Source organism: Haematobia irritans, chromosome 4 (assembly GCF_050003625.1).
Source record: "Haematobia irritans isolate KBUSLIRL chromosome 4, ASM5000362v1, whole genome shotgun sequence".
Classification (NCBI taxonomy): domain Eukaryota; kingdom Metazoa; phylum Arthropoda; class Insecta; order Diptera; family Muscidae; genus Haematobia; species Haematobia irritans.
The window spans coordinates 14906956-14926269 of NC_134400.1; the positions used below are offsets into that span (position 1 = coordinate 14906956).

Consider the following 19314-nt stretch of genomic DNA (forward strand, 5'->3'; position numbering starts at 1 on the left):
TGGTTAAGCTACACTAGTAGTTTAGCCAATGCATGGTTTTAAGCTGAAATCAAAAAACAACAAATACAATTTTGACAAAATGTTCTATAAAAATAATATTTTGACAAAATATTCTATAAAAATAATATTTTGACAAAATTTTCCATGGAAATAAAATTTTGACAAAATTTTCTATAGAAATAAAATTTTGACAACGTTTTCTATAGAAATAAAATTTTGACAAAATTTTCTATTGAAATAAAATTTTCTATAGAAATAAAATTTTATATAGAAATAAAATTTTCTATAAAAATAAAATTTTCTATAGAAATAAAATTTTGACAAAATTTTCTATGGAAAGAAAAGTTTCACAAAATTTTCTATAGAAGTAAAATTTTTACAAAATTTTCTATAGAAATAAAATTTTCACAAAATTTTCTATAAAAATAAAATTTTCAGAAATTTTTCTATAAAACAAATTTCAGAAAATTTTTTGTAGAAATAAAATTTTCAAAAAATTGTCTATAGAAATAAAATTTTCAGAAAATTTTATGTATATAGAAATAAAATTTTGAGAAAATTTTCTATAGAAACAAAATTTTGAGAAAATTTTCTATAGAAATAAAATTTTCAGAAAATTTTCTATAGAAATAAATTTTTCAGAAAATGTTCTACAGAAATAAAATTTTGACAAAATTTTCTATAGAAATAAAATTTTGACAAAATTTTCTATAGAAATAAAATTTTGACAAAATTTTCTATAAAAGAAAAATTTGAGAAAATTGTCTAGAAAAATAAAATTTTGAGAAAATTTTCTATAGAAATAAAACTATATTTTTTTCTATGGAATAAAAAAATTTTGACACAATTTTCTATAATAAATTCAATTAACGTCTCATTTCTGCACATCCCAAAATGTGGACAGAATTTAGGCGGCCATCGGTGTCCACTTTTGATTTGTCAACGAAAGGTATTGTCGAAGCTGGAAGTTTCGTTATTTTACAAAATACTTCATTGTACGAAAACATTTTTGATGTAGAAAACTGTTTCGGTTATATGATTACTCCATTATATTGTAGAGTTGCCACAGTGTATACCTGACAAAAAATACCTTTTTAATTGTAAAAAGTACTTTTTGTTGCAAGGTTGGCTCTAACTTATTTACCATCACTGATTGGAATTAATGTCATTCGTTTATTTCATTTCTATACGAGTTGATTGAATCTATTTGTTTTCAAGTAAAATGGGTGATCCTAATCTTAACATACATATGATAAAAAGAGAACCATCACCGACCCCATCTGAAGAAATATCACCCTACGATATAAGGGCAAAATTAAATTTTCATGTAAAAAGGCGACTACAAGAGTCAGCGGAGGAGACAGCTGGACCAAGTTCTGTAAATATCAAACAAGCCAAGGATGTTAACGTTAAAGAAGGGCGACAGAAAAGGCCATATAACAAAAGAACTGATAAAACTACTAAAGTGGCAATAACAGTGGATGATTCCAAGACAGCTACAACACCGCCGGCTACACAACGAAAGAATAAACAAAAAGTAAAACAAGCAACTGCACCAGACTCACAGGATGATACAAGCATGCATTCACAGAATTTCAATTCAGGAACTATAAGCGCTGGTGACGAAGATGAAGGCCATGACACTGAATTAAGATCGGGCGTTCGGGAAAAGGAAAAGTGCCCTGATGTTTTAGCTATGGTTTTAAGCATGAAAAGGAAATCATTAATGCAAGAGCCTGAGGTAAAACAATTCCTAGCAGAAGTTATGAATGTACTGAAGACGTAAACAAGACAAGCAATTTGCTAGTAGACGCAGCAGAAATCTGTTAAAACACCTGGAAGTCTGCTGAAAGAGGGAAAACTGTCAGTGGTTGCTGAAATAGCAAACATTGTCTGCTTTTTTAAATCTGATTACCATTAAACATGTTCTAGTTTGGCTGAAGCAAACAAAAAAGTTCAACTAAGGGCTACCGTAACACAATAAAAACAAAATATTAGGAATATGTCTCGTATTTGTTAAAAAATCTTTTTAATTTTTTTTCTAACTAATTATTTGTCAATCGCATTTAGAAGTTTTTGAGGATATTATAGGATAGAAATATAAGAAATAGAACATTTTGCCAAAATTTAATTACTATAAAACATTTTTGTAAAATTTTATTTTTCCAATTGAAAAATAATTTCTATTGAAATACAATTTTGCAAAAATTTTCTATCATAAATTTTATGTTTTTTAATCGACCTATTGCCGAAACTATGAAAAATGAATCTTAAAAATTTTATTTCTATAGAAAATATTTGCAAAATTTTATTTCTATAGAAAATTTTAGCAAAATTTTATTTCTATAGAAAATTTTAGCAAAATTTTATTTCTATAGAAAATTTTTGCAAAATTTTATTTCTATAGAAAATTTTTGCAAAATTTTATTTCTATAAAATATTTTGTCAACATTTTATTTCTATAGAAAATGTTTGCAAAATTTTATTTCAATAGAAAATTTTTGCAAAATTTTATTTCTATAGAAAATTTTATCAAAATTTTATTTCTAAAGAAATATTTGTCAAAATTTTATTTCTATACAAAATTTTTCTACAGATTTAAAATAAAATAAAATTTACATATATTGGTTCTTTAAAATACTTTGGGTAACAGTTTTGAATCTAAAAGTTTTACAAATTGTCCGTGTCACACAAGGAACCAGAATAAAACAGCAAACACCAACTGCTGTTTTTAGCAAACTTCTATGAAAGTAACTATAATCACCCGGGAAATTGTTCTTTGACAGACAGTGGAGAAATAGTTGTCACTCCCGGTTTGTCATGAACATTCATTGATAAAGAGAGCTTCGCCATCTGTGACAAAACAATAAACGAACGGTCTGCCATTATTCGTAGCCTACTACAAGTTTACCAGAGGTTGAAGAAATTTTAGTTCCAATTACATATGAGGCAGGTTCTTAGGTTAGGTAAAGTCGCAGCCTTTTAATACCCTGCGCCACACTGTGGAACAGGCTATTATTAGTTAGGGCATATGTTTGCAACACCCAGAAAGAGACGAAGTAGATACATGATGTCTCTGGCAATATTGCTCAGGATCGGTCCCTGAGTCGATAGAACAATGCCGGTCTGTCTGTGAACACATTTTTGTAAAGTCCAGGTCGCAGTTTTAGTCCAATCGACTTCAAATGTGCCACAAGTTTCTGTTTTAGGTCAGAATAGAACCCTATTGTTTTTGGAAGAAATCGGTTCAGATTTAGATATAGCTCCCATACATATGCTCTTATTTGGTCCCACAAGCCAGAGTTTTACCCTGATTTGCTTGAAATTTTGCAGAAGGAGTACAATTATTCGTACAGTAAAGTGTGCAAAATTTGGTGGAAATCAGTTTAGATATAGATATAGCTCCCATATATATATTTTGCCCGATATGTACTTATATGGTCCCACGAGCCAGAGTTTTACCCCGTTTTTTTTTTTAATTTTGCAGAAGGAGTACAATTAGTAGTATTGTCAAGTGTGCGAAATTTGATTGAGATCGGTTCAGTTATAGATATAGCTCCCATATATATCTTTCACCCAATTTACACTAATATGACCACAGAGGCCAAAGTTGTACTCTGCTTGACGTGAAATTTTACACATGGAGTAGAATTAACATAATTACTATGCATGTCAAATTTGGTTGAAATCGGTTCGATTTGGGCAAAAACGGCCAAAATATCCACATTTTCCTTGAAAAATCGTCACTGCTAAGTCGAAAGCATGCAAAAATGACTCCAATTTTCCTATATTTCTAATATATATCTATCGACCGTTGAATCATACGTACACTTTTGCAAAATTGCTTCCGACTATGTTCAGATTTAAATGTTTCCCATATTTTTTTTACCAACATTGTGTTCCACCCCAGGGCATTAGCCAACTTAAAATTTAAGCCTATAGAATTTGTAGAATTATAATAAATTTTGTCCAGATCGGGTCAGATTTAAATATATGTATATCTACATCTACAAAGTGGTACAGGGTATAATATAGTCGACCCCGTCCGACTTTAGACTTTCCTTACTTGTTTTAAGCTTATTAAGTCCGTTGTGATAGCACAAGTGGCAAAATTCTCTCTTATCAATGTGTGGTTCTCGATTCTATGTTTAGCTCAAGTACATGGAATACCGTCTTCATAGCCGAGTCCGAAAGGCGATTCACATTGTGGTAAACAACTTAGGGAAGCTTTGAATTTCTCAGAAATGTCACCAGCATTATTGAAGGGGTTAATCCAACGCTGAAAATTGTTTTGGTGTTCGGTCAAAACTATATGCAAGACGGGCATCCTAACCTTTCCTTCTTCTTTCGAAAAAAAACAGCAAATGTCATTCACGATTATAAATTATTTTAATCGCAAATTGAATGATTTGTACGGCGCTCACATTCTGAAAATAATTTGGTCGAATGGTATGGTATACCATTGTGAATTGAACACTACTCCACTAATCTACCATGCTTTTTGTGTTTCCGCATCTCGCATCTTTTGTATACATCGCAAATCACACATATGTCAAATTTTGGTGCTCGTTGAAGAATTTTGTTAAATAATCCCTTAGAATTAAATAAAAAAATGAATAATTTAACTAGATTAATGGCAAATTGTGTTATACAAACACAAAGACAATGTTTGTTGACCAACACCTCAAGTATTGCAGTAATACAATTAAGAAATAAAACCAAATATGTGGAAAAACCGAAACCCGGCAATGGCCAACAATTTAGACGAATCGTTCACTTTAAAGAAGAGTATACAGTAGAACCATTGGAAACAACTCACTTAGCTGGAAGAGATCCGGTTACAGGTCGTGTTGTAGCCAAAGGTATAGGTGGCGGTATAAAACAGAAATATCATTGGATAAAATGGGTACGTGAGGGTCCTGCTGAAGGGCCAGCCCAAGAAGAAAGGGTAATCGAAATTATGGAAGATGGCTGTAGAACAGCCAAAATAGCATTGGTGGGAGTTGGCGATGAATTGAAATACATATTGGCAACTGAAAATATGAAAGCTGGCGATATCATAAAGACTTCGCGTTTTATTCCAAGAATACCAGGTGACACTGAACATGAGAATTGCAATATTACGATTACCAATTGTCCATTTCTACTTTTTCACAGTTCGTCCTAACGAAGGCGATGCATACCCGTTGGGAGCATTGCCTGTTGGAACCAAAATACATAATTTGGAAAAGAATCCAGGTTATCCTTGTCATATGATACATGCGGCAGGCACATATGGCACTATCCTAAGGAAATTTGACGATAAAGTTGTAGTTCAATTGCCATCTAAACGTGAATTTGCCTTTGAGAAAACTTGTATGGCCACCGTGGGTAAGCTAAACTTCCGAGCCTAACCAAATAATGTATATAAAAATTTTATATTAATTTATTTTCTCATATAGGCCGTGTTAGCAACATAGATCATAATAAAGAACATATCGGATCTGCCCAAAGAATGAGACTATTGGGCAATCGTCCTAGATCTGGATTATGGCAACGCAAGGATGGTCGATTTGGTCGTAAGATACGCAAATTACCCCCCATGACTCTAATTTCACCACCTCCAGCAAAAACAGAGGAAGCTATAAAATTAACAATTCCTTTATAAAGAAAACTTTGTAGAAGGTTACATTTTTTAGAACTAAAAATATATTGTTGTTAAAAACTATGGTTTTATAAGTCTCCGGTTTGAACCCGACATTTATTTACGGGATTTTTTCATGGAGAATCCTTCACCCTGGAAATTTTCCTGAATTGTGGGGCCAGAATCAATTTCCGCAACACGATCACTTATTGGCTTGATAGAGCGATCAAATTTGAGATATCCGAAATTATAATCATAGTCTGGAACTCCTCGAGCCAATATCTGTAAGAGCAAAACTAAGGTAATCAATACGGTTTTATACTCAATGCTATAGCAACATTACCTTTTTGATAACCGGGGTGTCCAATTGATTGTCCTTTTTCTTTTTACCATCTAAACGTACACCAGAGCCCTTAAATGTCTCCACAACTTCTTCCATAACATGGTCTTGAGGCTGTTCCTCTTCAGGTTCCGACTTCTTAGATGTTGTAGGTTCCTTATAGCCCACAGGTGCCTCAAACTCAACCTAAAGTGGACCATGGGAACTCATGAAATACATAAAACATTTAATACAAATACGAATTTGTTTTCCTACATTCATGTCACATTCAATAATGCTGACAGCATTACCCGGTTTAGTCTCCAAAACACATAACTCATATACTTTCTTGTTGTATTTAATGGCCACAACATCTCCGGTAGTGAGGCAAGCAAAATTTCTTAAAGCATTTTCCAAAACAGCTTTTGGATTTGTAATATCCAAAAAATCTGTACTATGAGGCTGAAATTTCGAAAACTTGGCCACTGGCAATGAAACACTTTCAATGGTAAGTATGTCTCCCTCGCCTAACAAAAGATTGTCCATCATCCAATAGGGTAAATAACATTTACCCTCATCAGCAACAAACTCCAAAACTCCAGCATGCGATGTACGTCCCTTTTTGTTGTTGATCAATTTGAATAGCATTGGGTACTCCACATTCAATCGCGTCAACGAATCCAATGCAGATGGGGGCATAATAACTACAATGAGGAATGAAATGATCATAATATTGTTATTATTGGATCTAGTAGCAAAAATAAAATACACTTACTTTTTCCTCCGTTTTCAACATCTTGTCTTTCATTGCCAGGCAACATGGACACGGAAAAACACTTATACGAGGCTTTGAAACTACGTCCAGCCTCGGGAAACATCATATTGAAACCACTGAACTGAAACTTGAAATACACAATAGCTACCACATTAGTAGATGCAGCTTATAGCTCAATTTTGCTTACCATATTTATGAGTGATTGAGTTTCTTTATAAAGTTGATAATATACAAACAAATTACGTGTTTAATGATAATTCCTTGAATCATTCACAATAACTTTATCTTGCCTGTCATTGTATGTTTTATTCACAATGCAGAATAAACAACAACTTTATTGTGAATGAAAATTTCAAATGAACAGAGTTGCCAAATTTCACGTGAAATATATCACGAAAATGTGTATAACAAGATGTCGCACTTACATAGCAGGCAAAACGCAAGAGAGGTCGTCGTTGAATATTAGCCCAATCCTTCACTCATTGGAAAAGTTCATTTCTGAACTTGCACTCAATATAGCACAGATACATTTTTAAAGTATTCTTGGGTGATTTTTACCTCACACCTGTTTCAAAGGCAAGTTTGATATTCCTTATTACCGCATAATAATAATACAGTTAAACTATACCACTTTGAGACCCCACAAAACCACATTATCGAAAAAAATAGAATTAAAATTTTGAAAAAATTTTCTATAGAATTAAAATTTTGACAAAATTTTCTATAGAAATAAATTTTGACAAAATTTTATTTAATACATTTTCTGAAATAAAATTTTGAGAAAAGTTTCTATAGAAATAAAATTTTGGCAAAATTTTCAATAGAAATAAATTTTTGAGAAAAGTTTCTATAGAAATAAATTTTGAGAAAAATTTCTATAGAAATAAAATTTTCAGAAAATTTTCCATAGAAATAAAATTTCGACAACATTTTCTATAGAAATAAAATTTTTGCAAAAATTTTTATTGATATAAAATTTTGACAAAATTTTTTATAAATATAAAATTTTGACAAAATTTTGTCCTAGAATTAAAATTTTGACAAATTTTTCTATAGAAATAAAATTTTGACAAAATTTTCTATGTTGTTGTTGTTGTAGCCCTTTGGAGTTGGTATTTTCGAGTTTTTCGGGAAATAAGCATACTCCAAATGGGGGTTTGCAGTCCTTGGACAGGGTTGAAAACCCTGTGTCCGCCCCGGGCCGTAGACCCGACTGCAACGAGGGCATCATATTATTTCTATAGAAATAATATGTTGACAAAATTTTCTATAGAAATCAAATTTTGACAAAATTGTCTATAGAAATCAAATTTTGACAAAATTTCCTATAGAAATAAAATTTTGAGAAAAGTTTCTATGAAATTAAAATTTTGACAAAATTTTCTATAGAAATTAAATGTTGACAAAATTTTCTATAGAAATAAATTTTGACAACATTTTCTATAGAAATTTTGACATTTTCTATAGAAATAAAATTGTGACAAAATTTTCTATATAAATAAAATTTTGACAAAATTCTCTATAGAAATAAAATATTGACAAAATTCTCTATAGAAATAAAATGTTGACAAAATTTTCTATAGAAATAAAATATTGACAAAATTCTCTATAGAAATAAAATGTTGACAAAATTTTCTATAGAAATAAAATGTTGACAAAATTTTCTATAGAAATAAAATTTTGACAAAATTTTCTATAGAAATAAAATGTTGACAAAATTTTCTATAGAAATAAAATGTTGACAAAATTTTCTATAGAAATAAAATGTTGACAAAATTTTCTATAGAAATAAAATTTTGACAAAATTTTCTATAGAAATAAAATTTTGACAAAATTTTCTATAGAAATAAAATGTTGACAAAATTTTCTATAGAAATAAAATGTTGACAAAATTTTCTATAGAAATAAAATTTTGACAAAATTTTCTATAGATAAAAATTTTGACAAAATTTTCTATATAAATAAAATTTTGACAAAATTTTCTATAGAAACAAAATTTTGACAAAATTTTCTATAGAAATAAAATTTTGACAAAATTTTCTATAGAAATAAAATGTTGACAAAATTTTCTATAGAAATAAAATGTTGACAAAATTTTCTATAGAAATAAAATGTTGACAAAATTTTCTATAGAAATAAAATTTTGACAAAATTTTCTATAGAAATAAAATTTTGACAAAATTTTCTATAGAAATAAAATGTTGACAAAATTTTCTATAGAAATAAAATGTTGACAAAATTTTCTATAGAAATAAAATTTTGACAAAATTTTCTATAGATAAAAATTTTGACAAAATTTTCTATATAAATAAAATTTTGACAAAATTTTCTATAGAAATAAAATTTTGACAAAATTTTCTATAGAAATAAAATGTTGACAAATTTTTCTATAGAAATAAAATTTTGACATTTTATATAAAAATAAATTGTGACAAATTTTGCTCAAGGAATACAACTGAAAGTGTGCCGAATTTAGACAAAATGGGTTCATATTAAAATAAAGCGCCCATTTATACCTTTCACCCGATTTAGACTTATATATGACCACCGGAGATCAAAGTTTCACTGCGACAATTTTGAAATTTTGCACATAGACTACTATTAAAATTTGAGAAATGTGTGCTATGTTTGGTCAAAACCGACTCAGATTTAGACAAAGCCCCCATATATAAATCCTTCCGATTTGGGCAAATATTGCCAAAATACCCACATTTTCATTGTAAAATTGCCACTGCTAAGTCCAAATTGGTTCAGATTTAAATAAATATATATGGGAACATAAACCCTACACATTTGAAGAATTTGAGATGGTATGGTACTGTAGTCTGTGTGATTTCCTCAGCCCATCATAATCGTCCTTAAATAATACAAAAGTTTATATTTTAATATTTTTTGTTTCGTTTTAATTTTTGACCTCGGCTCTTAAGGATTACTCCCCATTGGTTTGTTACATGTATTTTAATAGAAACAATGATTCGAACGACTTAGCCTAAAAAATTTAGTACATGGTATCTGTATAACATTGGTTGGTGATAATCTTATATTGTACAAGAAATTAGACTTATATATTCTACGCACACTCGCTGTCAGTGTATTCTTCATCTTCATCCGATGAGATTTTCCGTTTCTTGCGTTTTGTCCGAAGTGATTGCTTCCGCACTGACGATTTCATTGCGCTGCTTATCGTTTTTGTATTTCTTGATACTGGAGTAACGGGATTTTCCTTGTCTGGAGAATTAGATGTGATTGGATAGTTGACATTTTTGGAATTCAGGGATGGTGTCAGAACTGCTGGCACATTTCCACTATTCCCATTATCATTTTGCTGTTGTTGTTGCTGCTGCTGCTGTTGTTGTTGTTGCGCTTCGGTTGAATTCAATACAGACATAGGAGACAGGTCAGTTCTTACAACATTGCTTAATTTTGCTTTCTCACGTAAATCTTCCTCGGAATCGACATCTTCGGGATCAAGTTTTAACATTAGCTTTTTGAAATCTAAATATTTAAGCACCATATCCATTTTATCCTCATCTGTTAGAGGATTGACATCGACTCCATTGGACTGTGACACAAATTTTTGGTCATGCTGTTTCTTTATTACATCGATGGTCGTTACTGGATTGAAGTCTGGTACATTTTTCCTCGTGACTGCTTTTTCATATAGTTTCGGTTCCGAAGGTGAATATCTTGATATCTTACTATCGGTTATATTGTACATATCTTTTAAGTGATCTTTTAATATCAAAAGTAGCATACAAGCTTGTGCGGACATAATGCATCTCTGAATTTCCGATGTATTTTCCGGCAAACGTTTTAAAAGAACTTCGGGGTCCTCCTCATCATCATCGTCATCTAGAACATCTACTTGCCGCTCGCTGGGTTTCAAACATTCTTTTATTGTTGCCAATATATTGGTGCCAGCCATAGATATTAGCAAATCGATTTGATGGATCAAGTACAATGGCTCATCTTGTACTGCATAAGGAAAATAAGCCAAATTGTCGGCAATATAAAGCATTTGACGCAAAGATGTCTTCTGATCATCAAATTGTTTGGTTACGGTCTGAACTAAGGCTCGCCTCTGGGGTTTAGTTGCTCGCAATAGGGTGTAGAGAAAGTCGTTCAGAGCAGTGGGCAATACATCAGACTCACGTTTGACGTAACCCCGAATGATGCCACTTTTTGAATTGCTTTCATGTTGCAATACTTCTTGCAGTTTAAAGCATAGCTGTAATCCAAATTGGACTTTCATATTAACAAATCCAGAGTACGATCTGTCGATTTCCTTAAGCAAAGCATCGGCCCGATGGGCAGCCTCGAGTTTACTATCCGTACTGAGGCAAATCAAATAGGGTACCATACGCACTGGATGAACCAGACCTTGCCGTAGGACTATTTGCACCACTTTAACAGCCCATAGACGTACAGCGTCATCTCGATTGAGGAAACAATCTAAGATTTCCTGCAAATACAATTGAATGACACGACTTGCCATGCCCGATGAGACATCATTCATTTCTTTAAGGTCCTCATTTTGAGCCTGTTTCTCCCACTCCTTCTCCCTATTGTACATGTTCATTTCCGATTCCGTTAGGTAAACCCAGATATTGCGCATACATATGATTTTGATGCTGGCTTTGATTTTCTCTGAAATCAGAATATCACAGTAGAATTGCTTTAGCTCCGGTCGAATTAGATAGTTGTCGTTCATTACACAAAACGAGCCCAACGCTATAAGAGATTGCTTGCGAATTTCATAGTTGGAACATGTGCTGAAGAACATAATACACTCGAAAACATCATCACATATGGTTGGCGATAAACTATTCGTGTCCCCAATCACATGGGGAGCTTTAAAATCAAAATGTCGCATCAATATGCCAATGGTGAATAGGCTACGGCGAAACATGGGTGTGTATATATTCTCAAAGGTCTGATTATTTTGGGAAACTTGATTTCGACTGTAGTCCAATATGCGGTAAAATTTCTGAAAGCAATCTCGAATAAGTTTGAAATTCTTGGTGATTTTGTTGACGACAGCACCCAAGCAGGAGACACAGCTGGATACTACGGCTTGATTCAACGATACCACGAGCAACATTAAATGTTCCTCTAACGAAGCTAGAAATGATTCACTGGCATTGTTAACGAGCGGCACAACCTTTTCCAGTATATCGGCAACAGCACATATGAATTTTGGAGCAGTGGATGGATGGCATTTGATATTCAAATAGGGCTCAATAGTTATAGCATGCCTCACCAGCAACTGAGGACGGACTTTGGCTAATAAATGTAATGTGGTTACACAGCCCAGCATACGTTCATTATCAGTATCTTCTAATTCGATGAGTCTGTCTACAAGACCATCGGCTAATTGTTGACAGGCGAGGATGATTTCTTGTGGTGGCTCTGTATTTTTCTTAACAGGTTCTTGTGAGCTACCATCACCTTTTAGCATATTCTCTTTAGGCTGGAAAATGCTATTCAATAAACCCTCTAACCAACTTGTTCCGGTATCGTGGGCCGTATTGACCACATCGATTATCTGATTGATTTTTCTTAGAATTCCATGTTTATCGTTTTTGTTGCACGGCGTAAACCACATTTTCATGAAAACTTCCGTCACAAGTTTCTGTATGCCTTCCTCGTCATTCACACGTCGTATCATTTTAACGCAAATTTCGGGAATTTTCTTAAAATCGGGATATTCTATGCATATATCACGAAGTATCTTAATTACGCGTTTTCTTACAGATACTCCGGTATCCAGTATTCTTGTGGACAACATGTCGTAATACTGATCTATTAATTCCTCATTGCTTAATACGAATTTTCCAACCAAATCAACGGCAGCTTCTCGTACCGAAATAGCTGCGTCCAAAAACTTCTGGTTAACACCAACTTGCATGTCCTTGCGCTTCAATACCATGGGATCCACTTCGACAATATTTGCTAAACATTTCATAGCCCTGGTTCGGACAGCAATTGAAGGTTCGTTTACAACGAGTATAATTTTTTTGAGATAACCATCAAACGATTGGCTAAATGGCCTTTTTGCTCCCAAATATTGTGCTATTAGCTGGGCATTATTATAGTCAATATACGTCTTGATATGTTGTGTAGCATGATTATTGATATCAGCAGGAGAAGTGTATGGTCTTATCTTCGACAGAAGATAACTTTTACGCTCTTCCAAGATTTTAAAAATCTCCAGATTCAATTCTTGATCCACAACAGATGAATTATGGTTGTCGACGTCAATTGTAATTTTGTCCTCATCGTTCTCGGCATCGCTTTCTCCAGCTGAAGAATCGGATGATGTTGCCTTTAGATGACCCCGTTTATGTCTATTCTTGGTTGTTTTCTTTCGACTTGCGTACTTTTTATCCCCTTCGGCAATCTTACGGCGTTGATAAATAACATCGCGATACCATTGGACTAGGTAAAAATGCCGAGCATAATCCCAAATCAAATTTTCTTCCTGGGCATTGACAGCCAAAAAATCCAATAGAATTTTTTGCAGAAATTCTGTGCACTCCTCCTCTTGGTCCAGTTGAATTTTATTGTTTTTCGTTTCCAATAGATCTCCCTCTCTCTCCTGCTCGACCTTAATAGATTTGATCATCGAGTCAATTATATTTACTTTGCATCGCGATTCCACAGTGTCTTTACGTAGACGTGATGCTACAATACCCAAATAGTCCAGGGAGACTAACCGAATACTCTGTTCAATCGATTTGTCCGAGACATAGCGTACCAACATTGTACCCAATAGCGAAAGAAGCAACTCTGAAGCAGGCCATTCTGGCTTATTCACGGTCGATAGCAAATCGTGAATAAAATTTTCAAATAAGGGTCGGAAATCAGTTTCATTGCTGCGAGACTTGCACTTGTTCAGAAACGTGGTGAGGAAGTTGCCACCAATGCTCACTGCTACATCGTATTTCTTCAATACAACCACATCAGAGTTATCCTTTTTGGCCTTTGAAGTACCCTCTTTGTTTTCCAATTCACTCGTTTTCTTGTTGTCATACTCACTGGAGCACAATGAATCCGGAAGGATTGTTGCACATTGAATCAGTTGCAGCACTAAAGCTGTTACCATTTGAATATTTCCTCCATTATTGGTTACCTTAAACGGCCGTAGATTCCTCTTCGATGAGGGCAAACGATCAATGGACGATAGAATATCTCCCAGAATGCTGCTACGTATCTTTTCGTAATGCTCTTTCCGGAATATAGTGGTAACCAACTCAAGGCATACAAATTGCAATGTTTCTATATTGTCGACGAAAAATGGCTCAATGGATAGAGCAGACAATGGCAAGACAATGGTATCAACAAAAATGCACTTATCGAAAAGCGTAACGAAGACTTTCATCAGCTCAACAACTTTGGAATATAACAAATGTAAATTCCTGCTATGATTTTGATGGCTCTTCGATTTCTTTTTACTCTCATTCTTGTGTACACTCTTCACCGTGTACACTGGATCGTATGAGGGAAATAGCGTTTCTCGCAATTGGAACTGAATAAATTTGATAATGAGAGCGATATTATCCTCCTGTAAGAATTTTAGGTCATTGACGGTTGAGTAAATATTGCAAACCAGGAGACAAGCTTCAAGGGCATTTAGGATCTTGTCCATGACATCATCGTCAACTATTTCATCTTCGTCGTCGGGGCCGCAAGAATAATTTTTTGCTAAGTACACATTACGCATGGCATAATTGATTAGCAAGGTAAGTTTGTTTTTTGGTACCAGATCTAGGGCATTCTTAGCTTTTAGCTTTGCCACATCCTTGCTCATGGCATTCAACATCTTTGAAGAGATGCACTCAATGTTTTCATCCACTTCGTCTGACTCGAAATTGGGGGATTCCGTATCATCAAGCTGTTCAATAATTTGTTCCATATATCGCATAAATTGCTGATATGTTTGAGAACGGACCACATCGTCTTTGGAACATTTTGGTGGAAGCAAAGACAAAACCCGTTCCACTCGACGCATTTTGGGCTTTGAATAAATCTCTTCTGGTGGTATATCATCAATTGATACTGGTAGCCTCCTCTTTGATGTGGTCTGCCTTTCATTGGCCTTCATGGCATTGAAAGTATCATCTACTGTCTTTATTTTAATGTCAGTATTTTGTGTTTGAGAAGACTCTGCTTTTGGCTGGGTGACAGATTCATTTGCGGGTTCTGCTTTTTTAGCCTCTGGAATTTCCGTTTTTATTTCATCCGGTTTCTTTGCGGTGGTAGTATGCGGAACCTTTTGCACAAACTCTTTAATGCTCTCCTTCATAAGGCGCACCTCTTCGGTCTTTAGACGCTTGATACGTACCAAGGGACGAGCAGCTTTTGAAGAGCCATCAGATGAAGTTGCCGCAGCCGGTTGTTCATTATCACATTGGGCTTCTGCAATATTATTGGGGGTTTCCAAAGCATATGCGGTCATTTTATTTGCATAATTCGATACCCCTTCGTTGCTTGGTGTTTGTGCATCTGTTTTTGGTTCTGTGACGGTTTCAACCTCCATCTTTTCTGGTTCTGGCTGTATGGTATAACTGCTATTCATTGGTGTTCCCAATAAGTTACATTGATTTGCTTGTGTGGAATCTACCATGTCGCCTTTGTACCCCTCGTTGCCTGCTAAGTTAGAATTAAGAAGACCAATATTACTTGCCTCTTGGTTGTATGGCATCTGACCAATACTTCCTCCCTGTGAAATTAAGTTGTTGGACTTATCGGAACCGCCACCACCATGTACATAATGTTGTGACGCTTCATTCTCATTTCCTGTTAATACCTTTTTTGAAGTATTGAACACAGTAGGATGAAAATTATATATTCCTTGCAATAATTCAGGATATGTATGTATATTTGGTGTCGCATTCAAAGGTTGGACCGAATATTCCGGTTTAAGATCTATTTCTTCAGGATTGGTTTTGCCTATAGCACAAACAAGTTGCTTGGTTAATTCGTCATCTCGCAATGATAGCAAATTCTTCGATTCGCTAGCAACCAGTGTGTGAAATAGAAGGGATTTGTTAAACGATTTCGAGCTTCCAAAACACTCGGAAACTGGCAATTCACTTAGTAGATCTGATAAACTTGTAAGGCCAGCCAATGTCGTCACCGGTACACTGGGAATCTCGCGTTCACTCATGTCGAAACTATAGCTAATATGTTTGCCTTGTTATTCGTGTCTAAATTCAGAACGTATGTATGCATTTAGGAATATCTTAACAATGATTTTTTTCTTTCGTTTTAACTGTTGTACAGCAAGCAAGCCAGCAGCCGATTTTGTGCCTTTAGTGGTGGACAAACACTCCGTAATTTGGATGTGGATATAATCCTCCTTTTAAATTTCTTTCATAATAAATCACGTCTGCACTGGCAATAAAACACAAAAATATTTCATTATGATCATAAAAAATCGAATATCTGATCAAAATTACCATTAAACAACAAAGTTTCACTGTACTCAAATTTTACAACACAAATACACAGCAGTGATGGTACTTTGATGCGTTGGAACTTTTTGAGTTGGAAAAGTACCAAACGCACATAGTTGACTAATTGTGGTACTTTCGAATGCTTTCGTGAAAATGTAGCATATTGTACACAACGGGTTCCATTATTATCGACAATATACAGTTTCCTTCCATATATTAGGTTATGTGGCAGCCCGATGTATCAGGCTCACTTAGACTATTCAGTCCATTGTGATACCACATTGGTGAACTTCTCTCTTATCACTGAGTGCTGCCCGATTCCATGTTAAGCTCAATGACAAGGGACCTCCTTTTTATAGCCGAGTCCGAACGGCGTTCCGCATTGCAGTGAAACCACTTAGAGAAGCTTTGAAACCCTCAGAAATGTCACCAGCATTACTGAGGTGGGATAATCCACCGCTGAAAAACTTTTTGGTGTTCGGTCGTAGCAGGAATCGAACCCACGACCTTGTGTATGCAAGGTGGGCATGCTAACCATTGCACCACGGTGGCTCCCTTCCTTCCATAAGAAACACTATCACAATTTTGCGCTGGAGAAGGTTATGCATTTGGAATCAAAACCTTAATAATTTCATACTTTATTTCTGAAAATTTTCTATGATTGGACAAGTCAACTTTTTCCTATTAAGAAAATGTGTCTGCGATCATAGAAAGCAAAAAGTTTTATCGTACATGGGGATCAACCTTTCAAGTTTGTAATTAAAATACAACGAAATCTAGATGAAAAAAGAATGTACGCATTGAGCGAAAATTTAAAAGCAAAAACCGTGCATGGCGATGTCAAAATGCTTTTACCAATTTTTAGTACCATCGCCATTAACGATTGTTATAGTGCTATTTAAAAAAAGTCTATGGTAACGTTGGATATATAATGAACTTTGCTAGTAATACAAATGGCATTCCTCTCTTTTTGTATTTTTGGAATCAATGAATTATTATTAAATAAGGCCGGTTTGCTTAAACAAATCTTTTATCTACTATATTTGATACGCATGTGTTTTTATTCACAAATTTCGAATCTATTTATTACGGAAGCAAAATATCGATAATAACGCCCACGAAATTTTAGTTATTTATTACGTACTATATTACCGGCACTTAGCTGACATTTTGCAAAAGAGTAGCTACCGATCGTAATAATAATATTTCATTACCTTAAAAGTACCATATGAAAAATTCTTGTCCCATCTCTATTAAATATTTTTTATTGTACCTTCTCTTTTCTGGTAACATGGCGATATGGAACGATTACGAATGGTTAATGCGTTCATCCCTGAAACACATAATCAAATCGGAAATTGAAATATCGATTACATTCTAAATCGGTTTTTATCGAAATAAACTTGTATGGGGCATTCACACCGTAAGCCCGGTATGTGATCTTAGCCAAAATGGTCGGAAACCCCTACGACAGAGGTTCGCATTTTTGTTGTATGTTGGCTTATGCGCTTTACAGACTATCAGTTATTCCGGACGACAGTGCTCGTGTCGAACATATCCCATATATTGTGCACATTATAAGTTAAGTCCGACGGCATAATCGATACTGCTGCATGTTTATGGGATCGATAACACATTTACCGATTATTTAGTCATCGCCGACAAGTCGTATCGATCCGACACACTGTAAGATTCTTTACAAACACCGACATTCCGTCCGGAATAACTGATAGTCTGTAAAGCGCATTACAGACTACCAGTTATTCCGGAATGTCGGTGTTTGTAAAGAGTCTTACAGTGTGTCGGATCGATACGACTTGTCGCATAAAAGCCTTTGTTTATTCTTTTTTTCTATGAAACTTATTTCAATATTTTGACATATATTTTGAATAGGGTATGTTATTCGGGGTATATTCCAAATTAAGGCCGGTACTCTGTTCGGTTTTCGCGTTGAAACTCCATACAAAACCAAAAAATGCGAAAAATTTGCGAAATTTTTTCCATTTGTGATACTTTGTTTTTTCGTGTTGAAAAACTGACGTTTATAGCACGGCGCCATTTGCAATGTGAATTAAGAAATAATTTATTTATTAAAAACTATTTGTGCGGGTTTATAAATCAAACACGGACCATATTTTTGTTCCGAAACTATACAAAGGATCAAAGGAATAGCAGATCAATTGCCCAAGGAAAAATAAAATGTTATTTTGTAAAAACAAGCAACACCACCAACTTAATCCAATATCGCTCCCTGTAAAATAGCGCTCCAAGCTACCTAAAAAAACGCCGCTTTCTATGTGCGAAATAATGGTTTCCATAAAAATTTTTCGCAAGAATGAACATAGTACCGGCCTTTAGGTGGGTTCACATTCTAAAATTGACGTGTTTTGGAGGAAAACTTGGGTTTTGAACTTGTTTTTGAGTATGGCGAAAACGACTCGTTTTGAAGTGCTTAAAAAGGGAAAACATTTCAAACCCCAAAACATGCTTGGTGAGAACACCGTATTAAGTTTTGTCCTTAAACCACAGAAGAAGAATACACAGAAACAGAAACAATTGAGGTGGACGAAAAAATGGATTTTGTAGTGACCCTGCCATCATTTCAAAGTTCGATTTTATCCCCATCCACAGACTCATAAATGACACTGTAATCGCCGACAAGTCGGCTCTTTACAGACTATTAGTTATTCCGGATGGAATGTCGGTGTTTGCAAAGAATCTTACAGTGTGTCGGATCGATACGACATGTCGGCGATGACTAAATAATCGGTAAATGTGTTATCGATCCCATAAACATGCAGCAGTATCGATTATGCCTTCGGACTTAACTTATACTGTGCACAATATATGGGATATGTTCGACACGCGCACTGTCTTCCGGAATAACTGATAATCTGTAAATCGCATTAATGAGATCGACAAATTACTTTTTTTTTTATTTATTAATTTGTTCTTTCTTTCTTTATTAAAATTATTATTTATTATTGTAATAATTAATGTATATTCATATATTCTTTTACACTCTACAGAAATTGTTTTTCAAATTTGTGCAGATTATGCGTTCACACATTATTACATATTTGTACGTTTTTGGGATTTTGAATACCAAATTTTCCAACTGTGCCAAACATTGCCAAGA

General features: G+C 34.1%; 4 protein-coding genes across 6 annotated transcripts; 2 read left to right on the plus strand and 2 right to left on the minus strand.

Annotated features, from left to right (window-relative positions):
- Positions 1-1146: 1146 nt before the first annotated feature.
- On the plus strand, positions 1147-2012 carry LOC142236064 (uncharacterized). The gene has a single exon (XM_075307326.1). The coding sequence runs from the start codon at positions 1223-1225 to the stop codon at positions 1784-1786; it is 564 nt and encodes a 187-aa protein (XP_075163441.1). The 5' UTR covers positions 1147-1222; the 3' UTR covers positions 1787-2012.
- Positions 2013-4521: 2509 nt separating this feature from the next.
- mRpL2 (mitochondrial ribosomal protein L2) lies at positions 4522-5707 on the plus strand. The gene is made up of 3 exons (XM_075304600.1): positions 4522-5093; positions 5158-5370; positions 5442-5707. Exons 1-3 carry the CDS (start codon positions 4613-4615, stop codon positions 5645-5647), a joined length of 900 nt encoding a protein of 299 aa, XP_075160715.1. The 5' UTR covers positions 4522-4612; the 3' UTR covers positions 5648-5707.
- Ufd1 (ubiquitin fusion-degradation 1-like) lies at positions 5625-7044 on the minus strand. Of its 2 annotated transcripts, none has more exons than XM_075304598.1 (5): positions 6905-7044; positions 6718-6844; positions 6219-6646; positions 5967-6149; positions 5625-5905 (listed from the first exon to the last, which is right to left on the minus strand). In XM_075304598.1, the coding sequence occupies exons 1-5, from the start codon at positions 6905-6907 to the stop codon at positions 5741-5743; spliced, it is 906 nt and encodes a 301-aa protein (XP_075160713.1). In that variant the 5' UTR covers positions 6908-7044; the 3' UTR covers positions 5625-5740. The 2 variants fall into 2 exon arrangements, with proteins under 2 accessions (XP_075160713.1, XP_075160714.1); XM_075304599.1 differs by having other exon boundaries at positions 6718-6838; positions 6905-6995.
- Positions 7045-9591: 2547 nt separating this feature from the next.
- On the minus strand, positions 9592-16249 carry Nipped-B (Nipped-B cohesin loading factor). Of its 2 annotated transcripts, none has more exons than XM_075308387.1 (2): positions 16179-16249; positions 9592-16108 (listed from the first exon to the last, which is right to left on the minus strand). In XM_075308387.1, the coding sequence occupies exon 2, from the start codon at positions 15884-15886 to the stop codon at positions 9788-9790; it is 6099 nt and encodes a 2032-aa protein (XP_075164502.1). In that variant the 5' UTR covers positions 15887-16108; positions 16179-16249; the 3' UTR covers positions 9592-9787. The 2 variants fall into 2 exon arrangements, with proteins under 2 accessions (XP_075164502.1, XP_075164503.1); XM_075308388.1 differs by having other exon boundaries at positions 9592-16113; positions 16179-16213.
- Between the last annotated feature and the right edge of the window lie 3065 nt (positions 16250-19314).